At 40.2% G+C, this 24821-nt stretch overlaps 1 protein-coding gene across 5 annotated transcripts in view; it reads right to left on the reverse strand.

Annotated features, from left to right (window-relative positions):
* The window catches only part of DLG2 (discs large MAGUK scaffold protein 2), a 1989136-nt gene that overhangs the window by 1721477 nt on the left and 242838 nt on the right, over window positions 1-24821 (reverse strand). For all 5 annotated transcript variants that reach the window (XM_070425737.1, XM_070425735.1, XM_070425736.1 and 2 more), the window contains exon 3: window positions 8403-8548. In XM_070425737.1, coding sequence (XP_070281838.1) covers window positions 8403-8548 — 146 coding nt within the window. The remainder of the gene's footprint in view (window positions 1-8402; window positions 8549-24821) is intronic.

Genomic DNA, 24821 nt, shown 5'->3' on the forward strand with positions numbered 1-24821 from the left:
GAAGATCCTGAGCAGCCTCACAAAACTCCATTGCACCCCAAGAAGAGTAGGAAGCAGCCATGAGATAAAGCCTAGTAGCAAAATGCTCCTTTTGCTACTAGGTTTCACCCATGTGGACATGAAATATAGTGGAGGAATTTTTTTAAGTGAAGAAGCTCTGTGGTCGGAATGAGGAGGAAGAACAGATGGTAGCGTGGACTGTATAACTAGAGACCTGGTAGAAGCACATACACCTCAGCTGCAAATGCAAACATAAGAACAATGACTCCTGGTCCAGTCGGTGTGGTTCAGTGGTTGAGCAAGCATCCACCTATTAACAAGCAGGTCATGGTTCAATTCCAGGTCAGGGTAAATGCCTGGTTTAAGGGCTCAATCACTAGTGTGAGGCCTGCAGGAGGTAACGGATCAATGGTTCTCTCTCATCTTTGATGTTCCTATCTCTCTCCTTCTCCCTTCCTCACTGAAATACACACACACACACACACACACACACACACACACACACACTGAGTGGCCAGATTATTATGACCACCTGACATTTGTAGGCAAATTAGCTATAATTTCATGCTGAAGTTGCTAGAGGGCCAGACCATTATAAATAGGGAAGAAGGTTGTTTACCAGGACAGTAGAAGTGACTTTTTTCTGAAGATATGGGTAAACAATGCAATTTAACAGCCTTTGAACGTGGGAGATATATATATATATATACTACAGGCCCGGTGCACAAAAATTTGTGCACTCAGTGGGGAGAGGTGGCCCCTCAGCCCGGCCTGTGCCCTCTCGCAATCTGGGACCCCTCGGGAGATAACAACCTGCTGGCTTAGGCCTGCTCCCGGGTGGCAGAGGGCAGGCCCAATCCCTAGGTGCAGCCCCTGGTCAGGCTCAGAGCAGGGCCGATTGGGGAGTTGGGGAGCCACCCCTTGTCATGCACAGAGCAGGGCGGATTGAGAGGTTGCGATGCCACCACTAGTCACGCTCAGGGTAGGGCTGATTGGGGGGTTGGGGCACCGCCCCCTGTCACACTCAAGGCAGGGTCAATAGGGAGGTTGCCGCACCACCCCGTCACGCACAGAGCAGGGCCAACCAGGGGGTTGAGGAGCTCCCCCCTGTCACGCACAGAGTAGGGCCTATAGGGCAGTTGGGGCACCGCCCCCTGTCACACACAGAGCAGGGCTGATCAGGGGGTTGGGGCGCCACCCTCTATCACCCACAGAGCAGGGCCGATCAGGGGGCTGGGGCGCCGCCACTGTCACACTTAGGGCAGGGCCGATAGGGAGGTTATGGCTCTATCCCGTCACACACAGAGCAGGGCCCGTGGGGTAGGGGGGGTGTTGGGGCACCTTCCCCTGTCACGAACAGAGCAGGGCAGATAGGGAGGTTGTGGCCCCGCCCCCTGTCACACACAGAGCCGCAGGGCAATCAGGGGGTTTGGTCGCTGCCCCCTGTCATGCTGATCCCGGTGCTGGGAGGCCTCGCTGCTCCGCTGATCCCGGTGCTGGGAGGCATATTACCCTTTTACTATATAGGATAGAGGCCTGGTGCATGGGTGGGGGCCGGCTGGTTTGCCCTGAAGGGTGTCCTGGATCAGGGTGGGGGTCCCCACTTGGGTGCCTGGCCAGCCTGGATGAGAGGATGATGGCTGTTTGCAGCTGGTCACACCCCCTTCAGGGTGGGGGTCCCCACTGGGGTGCCTGGCCAGCCTGGATGAGGGGATGATGGCTGTTTGCAGCTGGTCACATCCCCTTCAGGGTGGGGGTCCCCACAGGGGTGCCTGGCCAGTCTGGCTGAGGGGCTGAGGGCCATATTCAGGCTGGTGGGTGACTGAAGCTCCCAACCTGTCCTTTTTTTATTTTTATTTTTATTTTTATTTTGGGCCAGCTTTAGCTCTGAGGCTTGGCTCCAGCTCTGAGACCTCGGCTGCTGAAAGCAGGTATCTGGTTTGTTTGGGTTCTATAATTGTAACACTGTTGCAGTCCTGCTCACTGCAGCTCTGAGATCCCAGCTGGCTGAAAGCAAGATCTGCATTTGTTCTATAATTGAAACAATGTTGCGGTCCTGCTGGCGGAAGCCCAGCTGGCTGAAAGCAGGTTTCTGGGGTTTTCTTTAGCTTCTATATTTGTAACAATGTTTCTTAAACTGCAAGCTCAGAGCCCAGCAGCGGCAGGCGGGGAACGTTGGCTTCCTCCGTCACTGAAGCAAGCAAGCCTTCTGTTCGCTTCAAGCTGCCTGGCTGCCAGCCGCCATCTTGGTTGGCAGTTAATTTGCATATCGCCCTGATTAGCCAATGGGAAGGGTAGCGGAGGTACGGCTAACTACCTCTATTATTAGATAGGATATATACACACACATATACATATATATATTTAAAAGAACAATGACTCCTAAAAATTAGAAAGGAAATGTCCCAATAGGAATGTCTCATAGTGGATACCAATTGAGGGCCAGGATGCTTCCCTTCATATCTCTCCCACCGACATCATTCAATCCACCACTAATCACTGAGGCACTGTCCTCAACACAGGATGGACTATATTACACAATGTCTGCTCTCACTGAGCTGCTGAGGCAGAATATATACACCAGGGAACTGTTTCCTCTGACAAAAGAATGGTGGTCTAGGAAAAGTGAGGAAGTGATTAAGAGTAAAGCAAAAGTGCTTTGAGAGAACCCAGGACGGACTAAGATTATGTTTTTACCTCTTGGCAGATTCCAAGCTTAATATTACGATCATATTGGTTTACAGAAAAATAATGTTAACATTTCTATGCTGTATTCTAGTTCCTTAAGATTCCTCTGTGCCAGGTACTGAGCTAGACACTCATGTCCTTGTGGAGCCTTCTACTGGGGGTGGCAGACACTGCCTTGGCATTAAAATATCACTGACATCTTGCAGCCAGAAGCCATTTGGTGCCTACATGTCTTGAAAACACCCAATCCAATGGTTATCTGCCCTGAACTTTTTGTTCTTACATTACCAGGTTTTGTCTTCACGTTGCCAAAATATTAGAGCCAGTTTGAACCGGCTCTACTAACAACAATAAAAAAATACAGAACACTAAATTAAAACCCAAATTCATAAAACCATTATTTTGACCATTAATCTTGATTTTTGCCTCATACGAGTAAACTCCAGTTGTAAGAGGACAGATACTTCCTTTTGCATTTTCCTGCATTATCAAAGATTTTGAAAAGCCATGGATGTCTTAATAAAACCTCTTCTTCTCCATTTAAGCCTGCATCCTCGGGAGACCCAGCTAAGAAAACAAAAAGAGAGAAGCATAATAGGCTAGGCAAGGAGTCTGGTGGGTAGAATGAACTTGAAAACCAGAGGATGCTTAGAGAGTCTTCTTTCTCGTTCAACATATAATTCTTGAGCCTACTATGTGACAAACACTTTGGAGGGTGCCAAGAATCAGAGATATGGGAGATTTATAATCGCTGTCCTTAAAGAGCGTACATGTCCTTCTCAGATGCTTTAAGTAAACTCAGCTTGTTCAAAGGAAGAAACACAGGTGAGAATTAAAAAATATAACAAGCATTTGCACTATATTGTTAGAACCTACCCACATTGTTGCCCCTTATTCTAAACTTTTCTGGTTATGAACTTCATTTTGGTTCCATTTCTCAATCACTGTTCTTCACATAGAGCATTGTAGCAACAATTTAATTTGGACTCAATTTTCAAAATTTGACTTTGGAAAGCCAACCCCTGCAAGACAAGATCCTCAGTTATCCTAGCTAAGATAACCCTAAACAAAGCTACTTTCCCTCTGTGCCCACCTTCATCTTCAATAACAAAGACCAGATAAACCTGTCTCTTTGACGCACACAGCCCACCAACAAAGAACAATCAGACTCATTTCAGAAGCACACTAATTGGAGTTAATGTGCATGCATGCTCTGAAGTTTTAGATATAACTGGCCAATGTTCAAATCACCATAGGCTGAAAGACTTCCTAAACAAAAGATTTTAAGATGCATAAAATATAGAGTTTTTAAAAACCTTTAAAATTGCATCACATTAACTCTGTTTTGCCTATCTTGATTTTGACATCCTATATAATAAAAAGCTAATATGCAAATAGTCATCATGCATTCGTGCACTCACACCCTCACCCTGGGGCCAGGGGACCTGAGGCTGCGCCTCCCGCCCCAGTGCCATGGCCAGGGGACCTGAGGCTGAGCCAGAGGACCTGAGGCTGCACCCCCCCACCCCCCCGCCCATCCTGCGGGGCTTGACGGGGTGGGGCCGGCTGGGTCTGGGGCTCGCATGATTTCAAGGCATTTGGGGACTTGACTCTGGGTCCCGCGGCACACCCGACTCTGACAGGAGGGAGATTTTCATATATATTTTATTAATTTTCTTTCATATCTGACACTTCTATTATAGAGAAAGGGCAAATAGCAATATTAAAATATTTCCTCTAATTAATTCCCTTTAATGTGCATGAATTTTGTGCACTGGGCCACTAGTTGAAAAAATAAATGGCTAAAACACTATGTGGATTTTTTTTTCATCATTCATCCTTACTTTGCTGGCATATGTTCATAAACCAATTAAAAGTCCTGGCAAGACTTAAGAAGAGCAGCAACACCTATTGCTGGGATGGATGTGAGGTAAAATCGCAACAACATGCATTGTCAGTGGAAATGTGAAAGGTGAAATTAGTCTGGCAACACTTATTCAGATTAAGTATGCATGCTCTTGGAGCCAATAATGCCACCCCTGAGACTCTATCCTATAGAATAAAAGCATCAGTAAATTAGAATGTACATGCAATCGTCAGATTGCAGCATTAATCATAATGGCAGAAAACTGGAAGCAGCAAATTCCTATTGACAAGGGAATGACTAAATAAATTATGATATACCCACTTTGTGAAATTATACATCCATCAGGGAATGAATTAAAACTATACCAGACAACCTGAAGAAGCATTCATATAATATGGACATTTTTTGAGAAACAATTAATTTTCACAGTTCTGTGAGCATATATATGTATGCATGCTCCAATATGAAGATAGATATATAGATATCGATATAGATAGATATCAATACAGATATAGATATAGATGATATAGATAGAGATAGAGGTAGATAGATATAATCTTCCACATACATATATATAGTTTATGTATGAATGCATATTATATGAATTATATGGGGGCAGGAGGATTAAACAATTAGGTTGTTGAGATGGGTAACCTTGCATGTGTGAGGGCAGAGCTAATGCAACATGAGCAGGAAGTGAGTGAAAGGGGAAATATACAAAAATAGAAAAGTTAAAAAAAAGAAGTGCATTGAGAATAAAAAGTATACATTTCATAATTTGTAGAAAATGAGGTATATATTTGGGACCATGCATCTAGAAATTGATTAAAAATAATTTTTAAAAATTCAAAAGGAGCAAATATCAAAGCATTAAGAATCTAGAAAAAAAATAGAGGGGAAAAGTTAACTAATCTTGAAATGGGGAAGAACAAAGGAAAGAAGAAAATAAAAGAAAAAAGTGATAGATTTTTTAAATATAGTAAATGATGGAAATTTATTGAGAAACAAGCACAGACTCCCACGTGAGGAGGGGGAAAGAGTCCCCAAAGTGGTAGATTTTTCTCACATAAAAATTAAAAATATTTTAATGTCAGAGAGCACTACTGTATAAGTAAAATTAATATCAATCAAAAAATTAAAAATATTTCAGTAATTATGACAAGATAACATATTTTATAAATAAAATGCTCTTGCAAAACAATAAGAATCTAGCAGCACTAGAAGAATGGACAAAGAGCTTGAGTGAATCACAAAAATATACATAAATATCCAGTAATCATAATTTTAAAAGTTCAGTCTCAATAAAGAATAGATCATTATAATCTAAAGCATTAAGTAACAAATTCTATTAATGTGACAGATATTTCAAATAATTAATGCTACTAAGGGTATGTGTAGATATGCCTTTTCAAACATTGCTGGGAGCACCATCTGGCAAAGCACTTTGACAATTTTGTATCAAGAACCTAATAAATGTCAATATTCTTGGACTCAGTAGTTTCATTTATAAAATCGACCATAATGAAATAATAGGAAAAGCCATGGCTTATATATATATGGATGTTAATTTCAGTGTTATTCATAGTAGAAAATTAGAGATAGCCTAAATATTGAACAAAGAACTGGTTACATAAGTTCCAAATTATAGAATATTATATAGCCATTAAGAGATTTTCATTACTATTTAATGATATAATATGGGTAAACACTATTTGTGTGGAATTAAATTTAAAAGTCATAAAAAACATCTCACATGTTGTCCCAATTTTATGTATAAAAAAAACTCACAAGCCCTAGCTAGTTTGGCTCAGTGAATAGAACGTTGGCCTGCGGACCGAAGGGTCCCAGGTTCAATTCTGGTTGAGGGCACATGCCTGGGTTGCGGCTGGGTCCAATGTGCAGGAGGAAGCCAATCAATAATTCCCTCTCATCATTGATGTTTCTATCTCTCTCTTCCTCTCCCTACCTTTCTGAAATCAATAAAAATATATTTTTTAAAAACACTAAAAAAGTAAAAATATTTACTTCCAGATTTGAAATTATGATTTTTAAGCTTTTAACTATTTCATAAACTTCTCATAGTTGGCATGTATTAATTAATACATTATTGTCATTGTTAACCTTTTCTTCAAGTATGATCATTAGATTCGATCTTACCCAGTTTCCAAGTCAATTCTGAGCAGGACAGAAAGTACACCACAGGTATCAATTTAACAATCCAAAAATTCAGCAATCCAACTGCTATTGATTAGCACTTGCATTCCATGTAGCTTCTAAGTCAGACACACAACCCCAATTTTGTCCGTGTGTGTGTGTGTGTGTGTGTGTGTACTACTTACTACCTGCCTTCAAAGTATCAGTGCCCCTCCCTTCATATTAATCCTCAGTTATTAACGTGAAACATGCCTCAACTTGCCTTGCCTTCTTACTCTTTGGTAACTGTTAATTTCAACAGTGGTATCCAAACTTTTTGATCCTATAGTCCTACCTGTAAAAACTTGTTGAACATACAACTCTAATAATGCTATAATTATTTTTAAATATATAGTATATATACACACATACATACATATATATGTAACTGTTGATATAGTATATGTTATAAATTTCCCAAATATTAAAAATTATAACAAATGTGATTAAAAATACAAATGCAGGGGTCTATTATTTTGTTCCTACACCCCAATGGATCATGGCCATGCTATGGAGATTACAGGCTTAGACCACACTCTTCAACCCCACTATGCATCTCTTTGCCTCATTGCATCTAGAACAGCCGTGGGCAAACTACGGCCCGCGGGCCGGATCCGCGGCCCGTTTGAAATGAATAAAACTAAAAAAAAAAAAAAGACCATACCCTTTTATGTAATGATGTTTACTTTGAATTTATATTAGTTCACACAAACACTCCATCCATGCTTTTGTTCCGGCCCTCCGGTCCAGTTTAAGAACCCATTGTGGCCCTCGAGTCAAAAAGTTTGCCCACCCCTGGGCTAGAACCACGCTCTGAAATTCCAGAATGCCTTAGATTTGAGACAACTCAAACTCTGACAATATTCATAGCAGAACTCACTGGTCTAATGTGAAGTAATGTCCTTCTCATGCCCTATTTTATCTTTTAGCAAAATCTGTAATTTCATAGATAAATGATATATACAGTGTCAAAAGAAAAATTCTTAAAATCCTAAATTCAATTACAGTAGGCTGGAGGGCAGGAGCAAGAGACAAGGGAAGTTAATCAGTTAACAGTCATAGACCAAAACCAACAAAAGACTGCTCACATTCCTAAGAGTATGTTGAAACTTTGAATCAACATCCAGATAGCTTACCTAGAAAAGAGCCAACCAGCAGACACCACCACATTTTGCTTATGCATGAACATGCTGGATTGTCGCCCACAACCAATCCAGAAGCATCCAATGAACTATGAACTATTTACTATGAACTATTCACTATGAACTATGAACCATGAACTTCCTTATGAACTATTTACCTAACCCAGAACTATCTCCACTTCACATTTCCTCCACCCCCCTTATTTATAGCTAATGTAAATTCATTTCAAACAACATATCTTTCTTCCCCAAACTCACTGTATAAACGACCTCCATCAACCTCAGGGTGGTGGACATGTTGCCTTCTCCAGCTAGCCCTGCTGCTGGATACCCGAGGACCAGGACCTTTTTCTGGCTAACATGTGGCTCATTAACCCTTTTGTTCGGGACAACTTTAACAGTATAACTACATTTCTACTATTAGTGTCACCCTTTGTTAATAATGACTGCTACTTCTGTGCTTGCATATGTCATAACACTCTTTAGCTCTTTCAACAGTTTCAGTGATATACCTCTGCCGACTTTTGAAGGTTATCATGGCATGGAGCAAGAAGGGACGTCTTCTCCCATTTCTGTGCAACTTGATTGGCTTCTTCTATCTTCTGCTCATAACTTTTTTGAGAATTCAGCAATGTCACCTCATAAAATTCTTGAATATCTGTGAAGAAAATGTAAGGAAAGAATCAAAATGTCATGTAACACCTCATAAATAGGTTCTGCATGCATGTGTATATGGACAATTTTGCTGATTAAAGGAAGTGCATAGCCCTGGCCCGGTGGCTCCATTGGTGGGAGTGTCATCCCATGCACCAAAATGTGTCAGGTTTGATTCCCAGTCAGGCACATACCTAGATTGTGAGCAAGTTCAATCCCCATTAAAGTGTGTATGGGAGGCAATTGATCGATGTTTCTCTCTCACATCTCTCTCCCTCTCTGTTTCTCTCTATTTCACTCTCCTTCCCTTTCTCCCTCCCTCTCTCTAAAAATCAATAAAAACATATTCTAGGGTGAGGATTTTAAAAATCTGTCAAAAAAAGAAGTGCATAAATATGCATCTCAAAGAAAAATAATAAAAATAGAGGAATGCCTAAAAATTGCATTTTTGCCTCCATGAGAATTCTTACAGCAGCTTTATTCATAATTGCAAAACTGGCAGAAACCAAGATGGCTTTCAATTGTTGAATGGATAAACAAAATAGTAAATTCACATGATGGAATACTATTCAGCAATTAGAAGAAATGGGCTATCAAGTCATGCAAAAACTTGAATGAGTCTTAAATGCAAATTGCTAAGTTAAAATACTACACTTCTCAGTTCCTATAATATTTAAAAACAAAACTAAGGCAGTATAATAATCAGTGATTGCTAGAAGTTCTGGGACAGGGGAGGGGGATCAAATAGGTAAAGCACAGGGTGATGGTGAACACCTAACAGGAAGCGTTTGTCAAAACCCATAGAACTTCACAGCACAAAGAATAAACCTCAATGTAGGCAATTTTTTAAAAAAATTATTAGGAGGCCAGGGAATTCCAAGATGAAATGCAGGCTATAGCAAAAGAATCTAACCATTTTTACAAATGTAGGATGCTTTTTTTTATGGTTTCTTAGCCTTTGGTTTTGCAGTGTCTACTCATTTTCCAGTCATTGCCTGTTTCTCCTAATACCTTCAGTGAGATTATTTCATATATTGGAAATGCAATAGGGGAAATAATGTGGGATTCATTGGAACTCTCTGTACTAGCTTTACTTTTCCATAAGCATTAAAACTACTCTAAAATAAATAGAAGAGGTCAACGGGGAATAAGGGGGGAGTACATATGTAACACTTTCAACAATAAAGATGTTTTCAAAATAAAATAGATTATTTTTCATTGTCTTTTTTTAAAGACATTGCACAATCACTGTTAGAAACCTTCCCAAATAACCTCCAAAATGAATGCTTTAATAAATCCATCTTCAGGTTTACAATGTAAATGAGATTAAAAATTACCCCACAAAGTTAAATGTCATAATTGTTTAACATATAAAGTAAGGTTTTGAAGACATCTGCTTCTGACACTGTGGCTAAGTGCCCTGCAGACTAACTAGGCACTGGAGTGTATGGGATGCTTTGAAGCATTACTGATGTTGCAGCAGATGGGGTAGGTCTCCAAGATAAATCTCTCTCTCTCTCTCTCTCTCTCTCTCTCTCTCTCTCTCTCTCTCACACACACACACACACACACACACACACACACACATCCTGAGCTGAGATCAGATCAGGGGATTGAAGGATGGGATGGTTCCAGCACACTGGACCTTATATCAGCAAGTGGAAGTAAGGAAGCAAACCCTTGACCTTCCTTATTGAGCCAAGAGCCTAAAGGGATGCTGTTCAATGTCAGCAGCTCCCCACTGGCAATGGCAGCAGCAAAAGAAAATGTTTTCTAAAGGAAATCTTAAGGCTGAAGGACTCTTGTTGATTAGGATCAAGAAATGAGCTCACAACCAAAGATCACAAACCCCTCACAAAAGGCATGTTACTATGGATGAAATTCAGCGGGAACAACTTTAGGTTTAGATAACCAATTATTGTTGAATTTGGAATATTCCCATACAGTATATAGAAGAAATATGTAAAGTGTTAAAGAAACAATGGTCACAATTACAAAGATGAGCAAATAATAAGGATCTAGTAAGAATAAACAGACAGAAAGAAACAAATGTAACTTCTAAAAATTATAAATAGATTAATGGATGGCTAGAGAGATAGACTGATATGATATGTAAAAACTATAATAAAATGCTGATGATAGAATCCATGTGGTAGATGCATAGGTGTTCAGTGTAATATTCTTATAACTTTGCTATGTTTGAAAACTTTCATAGTAAAAAGTTAGAAAATATGTAATTATTTAAAGTTAAAAAATGAATTGATGGGTTAAACAGCAGATTAGAAAAAGCCGAATGAAAAAATATACCCAAAGAAGTTATCCAAAATGTAACACAAGAGAAAGTAAAATGGAAAATAATAAAGCAATATCAAGATGTATATAGGATACATGAGAAGGCACACTATTTTACTAATAGCTGTCTTCAGGGAGAAAATAGAATAAATAGCAAATGATATTTAAAGCAATAACAGATATAAAAGTTTTAGAACTCATTATATAAATGCACATGTCCTCAAAGTACAGTTTATACTAGATAATAAGTAAAACTTATGCCTACAATCAGACATATAATAAAATTGCAGAATACAAAATACAAAACAAAGAACTTAAAAGCAGTCAGAGAAAAAAAATGAATAAGATTTCTCAATAATAATGAAAGCCAGACAACAGTAGAATAATAACTTCAAAATTTTGAGAGAATATAACTATATAGGCACGTGTTCCTTTGTAAATCATACATCTTATTATAAAAATATGAAAAAACTTGTATCTAGAGCATATAAACAACTCTCAAAATACAGTACACAGGAAACCAAACAACCCACTTGAAAAACGGGTAATAGACTTGAACAGGCATTTCACTAAGAAAATAATAGAGGGCATAAGCACATGAAAATATATTCAACATCATTACTCTAAGAAAATGAAAAATTAAAACCACAATGAAATATCACTACCTAATTTTAGAATGGCTAAAATGAAAATGAGCGATCATACCAAGCACTCACAGGAATGTGAAGGACCTGGAACTCTCATGCACTGATGATGAGAATGGAAAATGGTACAACCACTTTGAAAAGCAGTCTGGCAGTTTCTTAAAAAGTTAAATATACAGCTACTATGTGATCCAGCCATTTTTGTTATTGGTATTTATCTCAGAGAAAGAGAAATACATATGTCCATCTGAAAAGTTAAATCTGGAAGCAACCCAGATGTCAATCCATAGATGAATGAATAAACAAATTATGGTGTGTTCATAAAATGGAATACTGCCCAGTAATAAAAAGGAACTATTGATACAAACATCATGGATGAATCTCAAAATAATTATGTTGAATGAAAGAAGTCAGACAAAAATGAGTGCATCTAGTTTAATTACAGTTCTATAAAATTCTAGAAAACACAAACTAATCTACATTGACAGAAAACAATCTGTGATTGCCTGAGAGTTGGGGCGAGGATTGGCCGGAAGGAGTGAGTGGGAGATCACAAAGGGTCAAGAGGAAACTTTAAGGAGTGATGGATATGCTCACTACCTTGATTGTGCTAATAATTTCACGAAACTCTGCATTTTTAGGCACCCATACATACATGCATGAAAAAGCACACAGACCAAAGCAATGAAACACATGAAAAGATGTAAAGACCTCAGTGGAAGGGGTAAGTAAAAAAATGTGATAAGGAAGGGACAACTACATACGTAGATGCAAATTAATCTAGTTCTACATTTGGCAGTGATTTCAGAAATGTTTATTTTATTACTAGAGGCCTGGTGCACAAAAATTTGTGCACTCGGGGGATGGGGGAGGGGGTGTCCCTCAGCCCGGCCTGTGCCCTCTCGCAGTCTGGGACCTCTCGGGAGATAATGACCTGCTGGCTTAGGCCTGCTCCCGGGTGGCAGAGGGCAGGCCCAATCCCTAGGTGCAGCCCCTGGTCTGGCTCAGAGCAGGGCCGACTGGGGAGTCGGGGCGCTGCCCCCTGTCATGCACAGAGCAGGGCGGATCGGGAGGTTGTGATGTAATCCCTAGTCATGCTTAGGGTACAGCCGATTGGGGGGTTGGGGCACCGCCCTCTGTCACACTCAAGGCAGGGTCGATAGGGACGTTGCGGCGTCACCCCATCACACACAGAGCAGGGCAGATCAAGGGGTTGGGGCGCTGCCCCCTGTCATGCACAGAGCAGGGCCCATCAGGGGGGTTGGGGCTCCGTACCCTGTCACACACAGAGCAGGGCCGATCAGGGGGTTGAGGAGCTCCCCCCTGTCACGCACAGAGTAGGGCCGATAGGGGAGTTGGGGCACCGACCCCTGTCACACACAGAGCAGGGCGGATCAGGGCGTTGGGGCACTGCCCCCTGTCATGCACAGAGCAGGGCCCATCAGGGGGGTTGGGGCTCCGTACCCTGTCACACACAGAGCAGGGCGGATCAGGGGGTTGGGGCGCCGCCCTCTATCACCCACAGAGCAGGGCCGATCAGGGGGCTGGGGCGCCGCCACTGTCACACTCAGGGCGGGGCCGATGGGGAGGTTATGGCTCTACCCCGTCACACACAGAGCAGGGCCCGTGGGGCGGGGGGGGGGGGGGGTTGGGGTGCCGCACCCTGTCACACACAGAGCAGGGCCGATCAGGGGGTTAGGGCGCTGCACCCTGTCACACACAGAGCAGGGCCGATCAGGGGGTTAGGGCGCTGCACCCTGTCACACACAGAGCCGCAGGGTGATCAGGGGTTTGGGGAGCTCCCCCCTATCAGGCACAGAGCAGGGCTGATCAGGGGGTTGGGGTGCCTTCCCCTATTACGAACAGAGCGGGGCGGATAGGGAGGTTGTGGCCCTGCCCCCGGTCACACACAGAGCCGCAGGGTGATCAGGGGGTTTGGGCGCTGCCCCCTGTCACGCTGATCCCGGTGCCGGGAGGCATATTATCCTTTTACTATATAGAATAGAGGCCTGGTGCACGGGTGGGGGCTGGCTGGTTTGTCATGAAGGGTGTCCTGGATCAGGGTGGGGATCCCCACTGGGGTGCCTGGCCAGTCTGGCTGAGGGGCTGAGGGGCTGAGGGCCGTTTTCAGGCTGGCGGGTGACTGAAGCTCCCAACCGCTCCTTTTTTTCTTTTTTTTTTTATTCTGCACCAGCTTTAGCTCTGAGGCTTCGGCTGCTGAAAGCAGGTTTCTGGGGTTTTGTTTAGCTTCTATATTTACAACATAGTTGCTTAGGGTTGCAGCTGAGAGGCTGGCAAGTCAGGCGGGGAACGTTGGAGTCCGCCGTAACTGGAGCAAGCAAGCCTCCCTGTTTGCTTCAGTGCATGGCTGCCGGCCGCCATCTTGGCTGGCAGTTAATTTGCATATCGCCCTGATTGGCCAATGGGAAGGGTAGCGGATGTATGGCTAATTACCATGTTTCTCTTTTATTAGATAGGATTATGCTACATATATTACATGTAAATTATATATATTCTTTTACATGTATTAAAATTACTTTTTTAAAATAATGATGAAAACTGTTTCATAAATATTAAGATATTAAAAAGTTACAAATACTCAAATTTTATGCCCAGCTACCACTTTATTCTGCCACTAGTAATAAAATAGCTGTGAAGTCATGTTTGGAAAATGTGTAGGAACAGAGGGTAAAAGTCACACAGATATAAATGCCTCCAGATTTTTAAATATAGTATGTGTTGGTAGGATATTAACTAAGTTGACAAAGGTCACAGGAATAAGGAATAAAACAGTAAAATCCAAAAAATATGTTTCCATTGTCTGCTCTCAAGAATCAGTTAAAAATAAAATAAGTAAAAAATTTTTGCAGACAGTCAAATTTCAAGATTTCTTTGCATCAATTGTAAGGATGTAAACACATTCATAAGTAGCATTTGCAAGTATCCAAATTTTGAAATGTTAGGTAATAAGTTATCCAGAAATAGAAGCATATTTATCATACACATTTTAAGGATACATACCAAGTTATACTTTGAAACATAATGTAGCGGTGATGATCACATTTAGAAAAATGCTCAGGACAGTATTTTAATATTAAATTTGAAAATCTTCATGGACTTATAACCCCCAAACCTGATGAATGCTCAGTCTACTTAACTCCATTGTCTACATATTCTCCCTGCCTATGCAACTACTAGAGAGGAAGAAGGTAATCTTTTTTTGTTTTTTGTTAGTTCTGACCTGAATATATATTTTCCACTGATTTTTAGAGAGAGTAGGAGGGAAGAGGAAGGAAGGAGAAAGAGAGAGAAAGAGAGAGAGAGAGAGAGAGAGAGAGAGAGAGAGAGAGAAACATTAATGTGAGAGACATACATAGATTGGTTGTCTCCTATCAGAGCTAGGGATTGAACCTGCAACCAGATATGCTCCCTGGACCAGAAATCAAACTCTCGACTCTTCAGTGCTCTGGTGACACTCTAACCACTGAGCTCACCAGCCAGGGCAGAAGAGGCAACCTTAATTAAGTTAACCATTACTTAAATTTGAAGATAATTCTCCAACCAATGGTAAATCTTACTTCTGGTTAGTCAACATTATTTTTTAATGCCACACACACACACACACACACATATATATAGAGAGAGAGGCCCAGTGCACAAAAATTCATGCAAGAGTAGGCCTTCCTTCCCCAGGCTACTGGCACCGGCTTTCCTCCGGCACCTGGGACCTGGGCTGGCTTCCCTCTGGCCCTGGCTTCTTCAGGAAGGACGTCCGGAATGACATCCAGTCTAATTAGCATGTTACCCTTTTAATACACATACACACACACACACACACACACACACACAGTGGCCAGATTATTATGACCACCTGACGTTTATAGGCAAATTAGCTATAATTTCATGCTGAAGTTGCTAGAGGGCCAGACCATTATAAATAGGGAAGTAGGTTGTTTATCACGACAGTAGAAGTGATTTTTTCTGAAGATATGGGTAAACAATGCGATTTAACAGCCTTTGAACGTTCAAATATATCCCACGTTCATGCAATCTTATGCTCATAGTGTGTGTGTGTGTGTGTGTTCATCACTTCCCAAGCATTTCTTTTTGACACCCTCTCATATCCCCACCACCACAAAATCACCACTTTCTGTTCATTCGCACTGTTGGAGTCCAGGCCCTACCATTTCTTGTGCACACTCTCCAGGTGCCCTTTCCCACACATAGAAATCCTACCTTTCCTTCAATGCCCAGTCCCAGCACTATGCCTTGTAAAAAGAATATCTGAAGTCACAGATCTAAATATAAAATGTCATCATCATAGAAATATTCTTACTCAACCTGCATTCCATTGAGTAGGACATGTGTCAGAGTAAGAACACCCATGCAGCAGCCATGGAAAAGAAATGCTTGTGTGGGGAGTGGTGGGAGGAGATGGGCAATACTGCTTCTTTCCTTCCATTCCCACCAAGTAGTGCCCAACTTTATTTAAGACTTACAGTGGGGCCTTGACTTACGAGTGTCCTGACTAACGAGTTTTTCGAGATACGAGCCGTCTCTCAGCCGATTTTTTGCTTTGAGTTGCGAGCTAAAATTTGGGTTACAAACCAGCTTCAGATACCCCACCACTAGTTGGCGCAGCGAACATCACAGTGAATGCCACAACATCAGCCCAGCATCATGTGTCTCACTCGTTCACTTTTTGATTTGACATACGAGTAATTTGAGTTACGAGCTACGTCACGGAACGAATTAAACTCGTACGTCAAGGCCCCACTGTATTTCTCACTCTACATTAGCAGGTGTTGTTCATCTACCTAACCTCAATTCAACATTTCAAATCCATAAGTAATTTTTAAGTGCCAGGCAAGGCTCTTCAAAATGAAGATGACGTCCTAGCTTTCTATGTATTCTCTACTATCTGGCATCATTTTTACATTTAGTAAGCATAATGAATGCTTGCTAGCTTCCCATGTATTCTTTACTATCTAGCAGCATTTTTTACACTTACTAAGCACAATGAATGCTTGCTACTTTTAGTTTACTTGCATTCTCTCTATTTAATGCTCATAGAGAAGAAAAATCATTGAATAAAGTCAAATCTCTTCACACGCAGGATAGCAGAAAGCCTGCATATTATTTTGGATTATGTTTTTATATGACTTGCCTACTTGCTTTGTTCACAACTGCTAGCACTTTTTATTTTTTACCTTTCTTCCTCAAATGGAAAATCTTTGCTACTTAGGATAATATATTCAAAATGAACTCCTTAAATTTTTTAAGTGATGCCCATTTTGACCTCAGAATTGTTTTTTGAAATAGTTTATAAATTCTCGTCAAATTTATAGATGAGTGCTTCTCAAACGCTAACATACACGTTAATCTGAATCACCCAGGGATCTTGTTACAATTATAATTGCGGTCACGAGTGGGCCTGAGTCTCTGTAGTTCTAACAAGCTCCCAGGTGATGCCAATGGCTTCTGATCCACCACCAATACTGGGGCTAAGAAATAATGCCTCTGAAGATAGAACCTAAGACTTTATATTCTCATTTCAAACATCCTTGCTGAGTTATTAGAATCCTCTTCATCTTCAGAGCAAGGGGTGAGGTAAAAAAAAAAAATACTCCCCAAGAGAGAAACAAATAGACAAGAAAAGTACTCTGCCCATTGACTCAAAAATATTAATAACTACAATATTTCTGGCTAAAATGATTCAGATTCAATTAACTAGAACTCAGTTAAAAGGAACTATATTTTAGTACTCTGCCTTGAGGACACAATTTAAAAAATCAGCTTCTAGGCCCATCCAGTCCCTATTCAGTCCACTCTCTCCCTTTGGTTTTAACGTGCACTCTGAGACCTGGTGTTCATAATGATGATTCTGGCCGTTAGGTCTTCCATTATTAAACAGCATGAGAAAGGGAATCCATAAAAAATAAGATTCTCTTCTTTTTAAAAGATATATTTTTATTGATTTCAGAGAGGAAGGGAGAGGGAGAGAGAGATAGAAACATCAATGATGAGAGAATCATTGGTGGGCTGCCTCCTACACACCCCCTATTGGAGATCGAGCCCACAACCCGGGCATGTGCCCTGAACAAGAATGGAAGCGTGGCCTCCTGGTTCACAGGTTGACACTCAACCGCTGAGCCATACAAGCCAGGCAATAGAATTGTCTTCTTAATCACAATCTTAAAAACTCATATACTCAAAACACTTCATCTTCTTCCAAGCAGAGATAACCTGACATGACATACTTATGTTAATAGCGATACTGTTTCCTCAAAAGACCCGGAGAGTTCCTCTTAGAGATATGCCTTTAAGCACCTGAGAATAATATGCTCAGAAGCAGTGAAACTTTTTTATCTGATAAAGATTTGATTTTTTTTAATGGCTAAAATTCATCAACTTGTGCATATGGTGAGTGGTGGAGAAATGGATATCCTTTCACATGACTTGAATTAAATTAAGAAAATAAGAGTCAAGTCATGAAATGTCTTTCTAGTATGACTCACGAATTGATCTGCAATTATCTACTTAACAATAGTAAAACAAAAAGAGTAACAAGAATGCAGGATGCTTAGCATATTTATATATTTTCTAATCCATTAGCTCACAGGCTGGAATAGAAGTGATGAGAAAGGCTCTCTTCCCTTCCTCCAGTGCCATGTTGACAGTATGATGGGGAATTACCTCTCCCCCCTGCAGACCAGAAATACCTTTAGAGCTTGTTATTGTTGGTTCGTGTGTGTGTGTGTGTGTGTGTGTGTGTGTGTGTGATTTAGGCACGTATGGCTATAACTCACCAAAGCTTTTTAATCCCAAGAATTCACTGAAATTAACTGAGAATTTTTTGCTTTTTAGCATCAATAAAGAGATGGTAATCTTTGTAAGTGTGCCTTCTTATAAAACATATGCAGTATGCTTCTTCTAGCATCCCTTGTTCTCTGTAAAGTTTCCCACACCACATACCTGATTATGAATTCATTGGAGCTGTATAACACAGTTTTCTTGAAATATTTAAATCTGTTACAAAGTATAGTTTCTGTATTTCCTTACCCTTCCTTGAACACTTGGTTCTGTGTGGGAGCCAGATAAATGCTCATACCCAATTTCCTACACTACCTCCATATCCCATACTTTACCTTCTGCAAAGCAAAAATTATCATTGTCCTGGTTCATTTGAGTCCAAGACTACCTAGGTGTGGGTTCAATCCGCGGTCAGGGTACATACAGGAGGCAATGAATAGTTTCTCTCTCACATTGATCTCTCTCTCTCTCTCTCTCTCTCTTCCTCTCCCTCTAAAAACCAATAAAAACATATGCTCAGGTGAGGTTTAAAAATAAATAAAAATAAAATAGCCATGTTTCACTAAAAAAAGACATTTTGGAGACAACTGCTGAAATTGACCATGGACTAGGCATTAGATGATAGTATTGCATTGCTGTTAAATTTTCTCATTTTAATAACTGCACTATTTATATAGGAAATATTCTTGTTTTTATCAAATATACATTGAAGTATTTCGTGATAAAGGGGTCTGATGTTGTTCCTAACTCACTCTCAAATGGTTCATTAATAATAAGTACATAGATGTATGTATGTATGTATGTATGTATGTGTATATATATATATATATACACACACACACACGCACTGAGTGGCCAGATTATTATGACTGGCCATATTATTATGACCACCCCATCAGTACTTCGTTGGGCCACCTTTTGCCTTCAATACTGCGGCGATTCTTCTTGGCAATGACTCCACGAGATGTTGACAGGTGATGCGAGGAATCTGACACCATGCCTGATGAATAGCACTGTCCAGTTCTGTGAGATTTAATGGTTGTGGAACCAGCTGCCTGGTGGCTCTTTTAACTTTGTCCCACACATGCTCAATTGGATTGAGATCTGGTGATTGTGGGGGCCCCCTAAGCAAGGTAAAGTCTCCCTCATGTTCTTGAAAGCACTCCTGCACAATATGAGCACCGTGGCATGGTACATTGTCTTGTTGGAAGAAGCCATCTCCACTGGGATATGCCATCAACATGATAGGATGAAGTTGATCAGCAATGATACTTAGGTATGTTGTGCTATTCAGATGTTTATAATGATCTGTCCCTCTAGCAACTTCAACGTGAAATTATAAATTATAGCTAATTTGCCTACAAACGTCAGGTGGTCATAATAATCTGGCCACTCAGTATATATATATATATATATATAGAGAGAGAGAGAGAGAGAGAGAGAGAGAGAGAAACACACACATATAAGGAAAATGATAAATACTAGTAAAATAAGGCAAAGTGTGAATAATTGGTGAGTGTGTGATATGTGAGAACATGGGCCTCTTTCCAAGCTCCAACTCCCCCTCCCATCCTGTGGGAATATGATGAAGACCATCAGTAAGTGAACTGTGAGACCTTGGGAGGCTGGCCGGCTGCTATTACATGTGGCTGTAAACATCTGCAGAGAAGCAGCTAGCATTTTGATCTCACACAGTTTTCGTGCCAGCACTTCCCCCACTGCATGCGCGATTTGCTTTGTTTTCTGTACTCTGTATAACCCTGACCTGAGAAAGTTGTGGAAACCAGTAGGCTGCCATGGGTGCGCATGTAAGTCCTAATAAACCCATGTCTTTCACAGCCAGCCCTCAAGGTTATTTGTTTGGAATAGGCAAACAATACACCTCGGCTCTTTGCCTAACGGAGAGTCTGGGTGAAATATATAGGAAGTTCTTGTCTTATTCTAGCAACTTTTCCATAGGTTTGAAATTAGATCAAAATGTAAAGTTTGAAAAAATGATCGGTGACTAGGAGATTAGGGGTAAGTGTGAAATTGAGAGATATTCAGCAACATTGGTAAGAAATATCTAGAGGAAAAAGAGTCAAAGAGGACCAAAGTATAAAGTGCAGAATGTGATGGAAGAGGTAGCTAAGCAGAGCATAAGTGGATTCATATAAGAATCTAGAAGTTAAAGCACAAGCATTGGAGTCAGACAGATCCTGACTCTGCTACTTACTAAATGTGTGGCCTTTGGCAAGTCATTTAACTTCTCTGAACCTCAATTTCTTCACCTAAAAGATCTGCATAATGTAAGTACTTCAAACAGTTGAACAGTTACATAGGAACATAATAAATGGCAGCTATTATTCTTTTGATTAATGCATCATCTTTGAACAATGCTGTGTGCACAGTTCTCAACAAATGTTGGAAATCTGACCACAGAATAAGCATAACTAGGGGTCATTCCTTCCAGTACACTCAAGAGCACAGACACTTGAAGCAATAAGTAGCAGAGCTAATACTTAAGAAAGAGGCAGAAAACTGTTATATACAAGTTTTTAAAAGTAGCTAATTGAAACAGAAATTTTAATAGAAATGAAATAAGATGTGCCTAAAGCAACACAGTACTTTTTTCCCTCAGAAAAAAAATAAAGGTTTTTTTTAAAAATACACCCCCTAAAATAGATTTTAATTCAAAATATCTCTGATGAATAAGTGTGATACTTCAAGTTGCTCAAAAAGCAGGCACTAAATAAACTCAAGATTTTGTTAATGCAAATCAGCTACCTTTTATCAGCACTTACACTCCCAACCACCACCAGGTGTGTTTTATTCTATATCTAGGAGATAATTAACCTTCAATTTCACATCAATCATCCAAGATACAGGAACATTATAAATCCTTTTCATCTTACCAAGATTTATCATGTAAACTCAACAAAGCTCCGAAGGATAAGTAACTGTAAATAATCTTATATGATCCTAGTTTTTAATTCCATATTCCTGCATGCCTCCTCATCTGCTAAGAAACACAAATATCTTCTACTCTCTGAGTAGGTATTGATATTGCTCATTGGGAGAGGAAAAGGAGGAAAGAAATTAGCATTTGTCGTTTACCAACCATATGCCAGGCAGTCATACTTTGAAAACATTCATTTCACTTATTCTTTGCAACCATATTATATGGCATTACCGTTACACCTATTTTACAGATGGACCAACTGAGTCTTGTTCAACATCACCGGGTCATGCAGTGGCAGGGTGAGGATTGGGATCCACATTTGATACAAAAGCCTACAACTGCTTGGTTTTTGTTTTGTTTTGTTTTGTTTTAATGTTTTTATTTTATTTTATTTTTTTTAATATATATTTTATTGATTTTTTACAGAGAGGAAGGGAGAGAGATAGAGAGTCAGAAACATCGATGAGATAGAAACATCGATCAGCCGCCTCCTGCACATCTCCTACCGGGGATGTGCCCGCAACCCAGGTACATGCCCTTGACCAGAATCGAACCTGGGACCCTTCAGTCCGCAGGCCGACGCTCTATCCACTGAGCCAAACTGGCTTCGGCTTAATGTTTTTATTGATTTGAGAGAGAGGAAGGCAGAGGGAGAAGGGGAGGGAGAGAGATAAGCATCGATGAGCTGCCTCCTACAAGCCCCTTACTAGTGAACAAGCCCACAATCTGGGCAGGTAGCCTGACCAGGAATTGAACTGGAGACCTTTTGGTGCATGAGATGCTGCTCAACCAACTGAGCCACACTGGCCAAGGCAAGCCTACACTGTTTTTGCTACAACATGCTTCAGTAATATGCCTAATGGAACATAAGGGGTTAACTGAATGGTATCAATGCTAAAACAAGCATATCTCATTGTAAGTGCATGACTAGAATATTATTTCAATTTTTTTTTTCAGATCACCAGATGGAAGGAAAATCAAACCTAAGAAACTCTTTCAAAAACTTTCCAAGGCCTGTTACCAAGAATACTTTAATCTTAACTGCACAGTGCTTAGCAGAAGCTATTTCATTTCTCTCTCCATCAGCAAAAACTCAAACAGAATGAGAGTTTGGGCTCCAGGGACCATATCTTTCTAGCTGATGAATGCCAAGGGGAAGCAAGCATGCTTCTGTATAGAGGTAGCTACAGACTGTCAGCAGAGTTATGCTTGGAGACAATTAAATGTAAATAAAGTTTACTACAAATGACTATTTTGGCATCCACAGCTTCTTTGGTTTGCTTTACTCATGCCATGAACACAGGTTATTCAATAAATATTAGATAGACAATAAAATTGTAATGTTTCTCCTCTGGAATTAGAAGATAATTAAGGTAATTATCTTTAGCATAAAATAAGTAAAAAAAAGATAGTAAGATAGGTATGAAATAAGAAACCAGACTGAAGGGCAAATAAGACGAAAGTAAGAAGATAAGAGAAAAAGATGGCAAGATAGTTAGGAAATAAAAAAAACCAGACTGTAGGGAAAACTTTACTGTCAGGCACATAAGTATAGATTTATTTAATACTCTGTTTAATGGTTATTTTATGCAATTTTATAATCAATCCAATTAACCAGCTCAGATGGGCCAGAACAGCATTCGGTCTATAGGGAGATGTTATCCACAGAGACGTGTCAAGTAGGAAAATAAAATTTTTTTCTCTGACATGAAAAAAAGTCAGTATCTCCTCAAATCTGGTACTGAGAGATTCTTATTACAACTCACCCCAATCGTTTTCTTTGTTTTCACTTTGTTCTTTAATTTTTTTTCTTATTTTGTACATACAGTTCTGAACCATAACACAAGACTGTATATAGACCTTTGTTCATAAATACCAAAAGCTTAGACTCTTCTGATGTGTAACATGAGGTGAAGGGTATTCCTTTGACAGATTAAACATCTAATGTCAACTAGCACTTGAAAAAAGTGTCACATTCCACTGCTCCAAAAGGACTGACTTAAATAGCAGTCTGCAATCACTTCATTTGGAATCGGGCCAAGAAGTGACAGCTGATGGCTAATTTCAAAAAGAACATTGCTCTCCAGCACCAGTGTGCCAATTTATCTGAAAGATCAATTTTTGATGGTAAAAATTATTGAACATATACTCTGATCAAATTTATGATAACATTTTATTATGACTATGGTACAATTTCATTATATATAATTACATGATTTGACATAAATGACTCCATTATAATTAATTATAGTGAATAAATTATATTAATAAGGTAAAGTTAATTATCGTACACATATCATTATAGCCCAGGTATAATTATATCCATTATATTATATTAAGTTTATGATCCACTGTGCTAAGTAAGCTTGAAACATACTACTTAAATAAAATTATGGAAAAATAAAGTCTAGAGCCACTGATCATGTCACCTCCCTTTCTTCCCCACTTCCCCAATATCTGAAGGGTTTGCATAGGAGAAAATTATATGCTCTAATACTAAATTACAGATTAGAAAACATGCTACCCTATGTATTTAAGCTACTATTAGATTATTTTTATATTGGCTAAATAAAGTATATTGCCTTTTGTTCTGAAACAGTAGTGGAAAGCCAGTATATAGATGGCTGGTTTTTATGGTACAAGAACCACCCAATCCATTGCAATCCACAAGCATGATGGAAAGGGTTATTGCTCTCTTAGGCTATCTAATGTTGTGCAATAATCTTGAAATGGCTGGAAAGCCATACCAGACCCCGTAATCAAAACAGAAGGTCATGTTGCCTATTCCCAGACAAGGAAAGCACTGTGCTAACAGTTCCATTCACAATCTTTGGGAAAGAGTCACACTTGCTCCTGCGTTATTGAAAAATACATCCATCAGCTCCTCCTCCTGTTTTCCTATTCCTCTTCTCATTCCCATCTTCCCTTCTCTTCCTTTCCCTCCTCTCCCCTCCCCTCTCCTTTCCTAACATTCAGTCCCAAAGCCATTAGGTAAAGTAGAGCAAGGTCTATTCTGGTGGTGGGAAAAGACGCTACGATGGCCCCAAGCTGGGCACCTGAGCTCAAGCAAGGTAAGGAGGGAAACTACGTGTGAAGGCAGCCCAGAGCAGTTACAGAGCCTGACAGTGAAGAAGGAATTCTCACAAAGAGGTAGCCTGATAGGAGCAGCTGGGGACATGTAGCTATTGTTCAAGCACAGGGCCAGAGCCTGACCACTAGGAGAGGGCACCCATGCTGTGGAGGGCCTGGTAGGATAAGGAGGTCATCTATGCAGAGGGGTGGCCTAATGAGGATTGTGGGAGCCCGAGTTTGGTGAAGAGGGTACCTGTGCTAAGGCAGCAGTGATGATGGAAGATTGGTTATGTACAGGGAGACGGATCAAATAAGTAAATAAAATAAGGATGATGGCAATCTATTAGAAAAGGGAGTAAGTCAAAATATAGAAACAGAGAAAACTACAATGAACCATATGTATTGGACTGGGTGGATCTGGAGGTATCAGTGTGAACTCATGATTTTCATTGGATACAGACATTAATATAGATGTAAATGTGTATGTGTGCAAATACACACAGAAAGGGAAAGAG

The sequence above is a fragment of the Myotis yumanensis genome, unplaced genomic scaffold (assembly GCF_028538775.1).
Source record: "Myotis yumanensis isolate MYYU_CA2020_CCGP unplaced genomic scaffold, mMyoYum1.0.hap1 SCAF_10, whole genome shotgun sequence".
Taxonomy (NCBI): Eukaryota; Metazoa; Chordata; class Mammalia; order Chiroptera; family Vespertilionidae; genus Myotis; species Myotis yumanensis.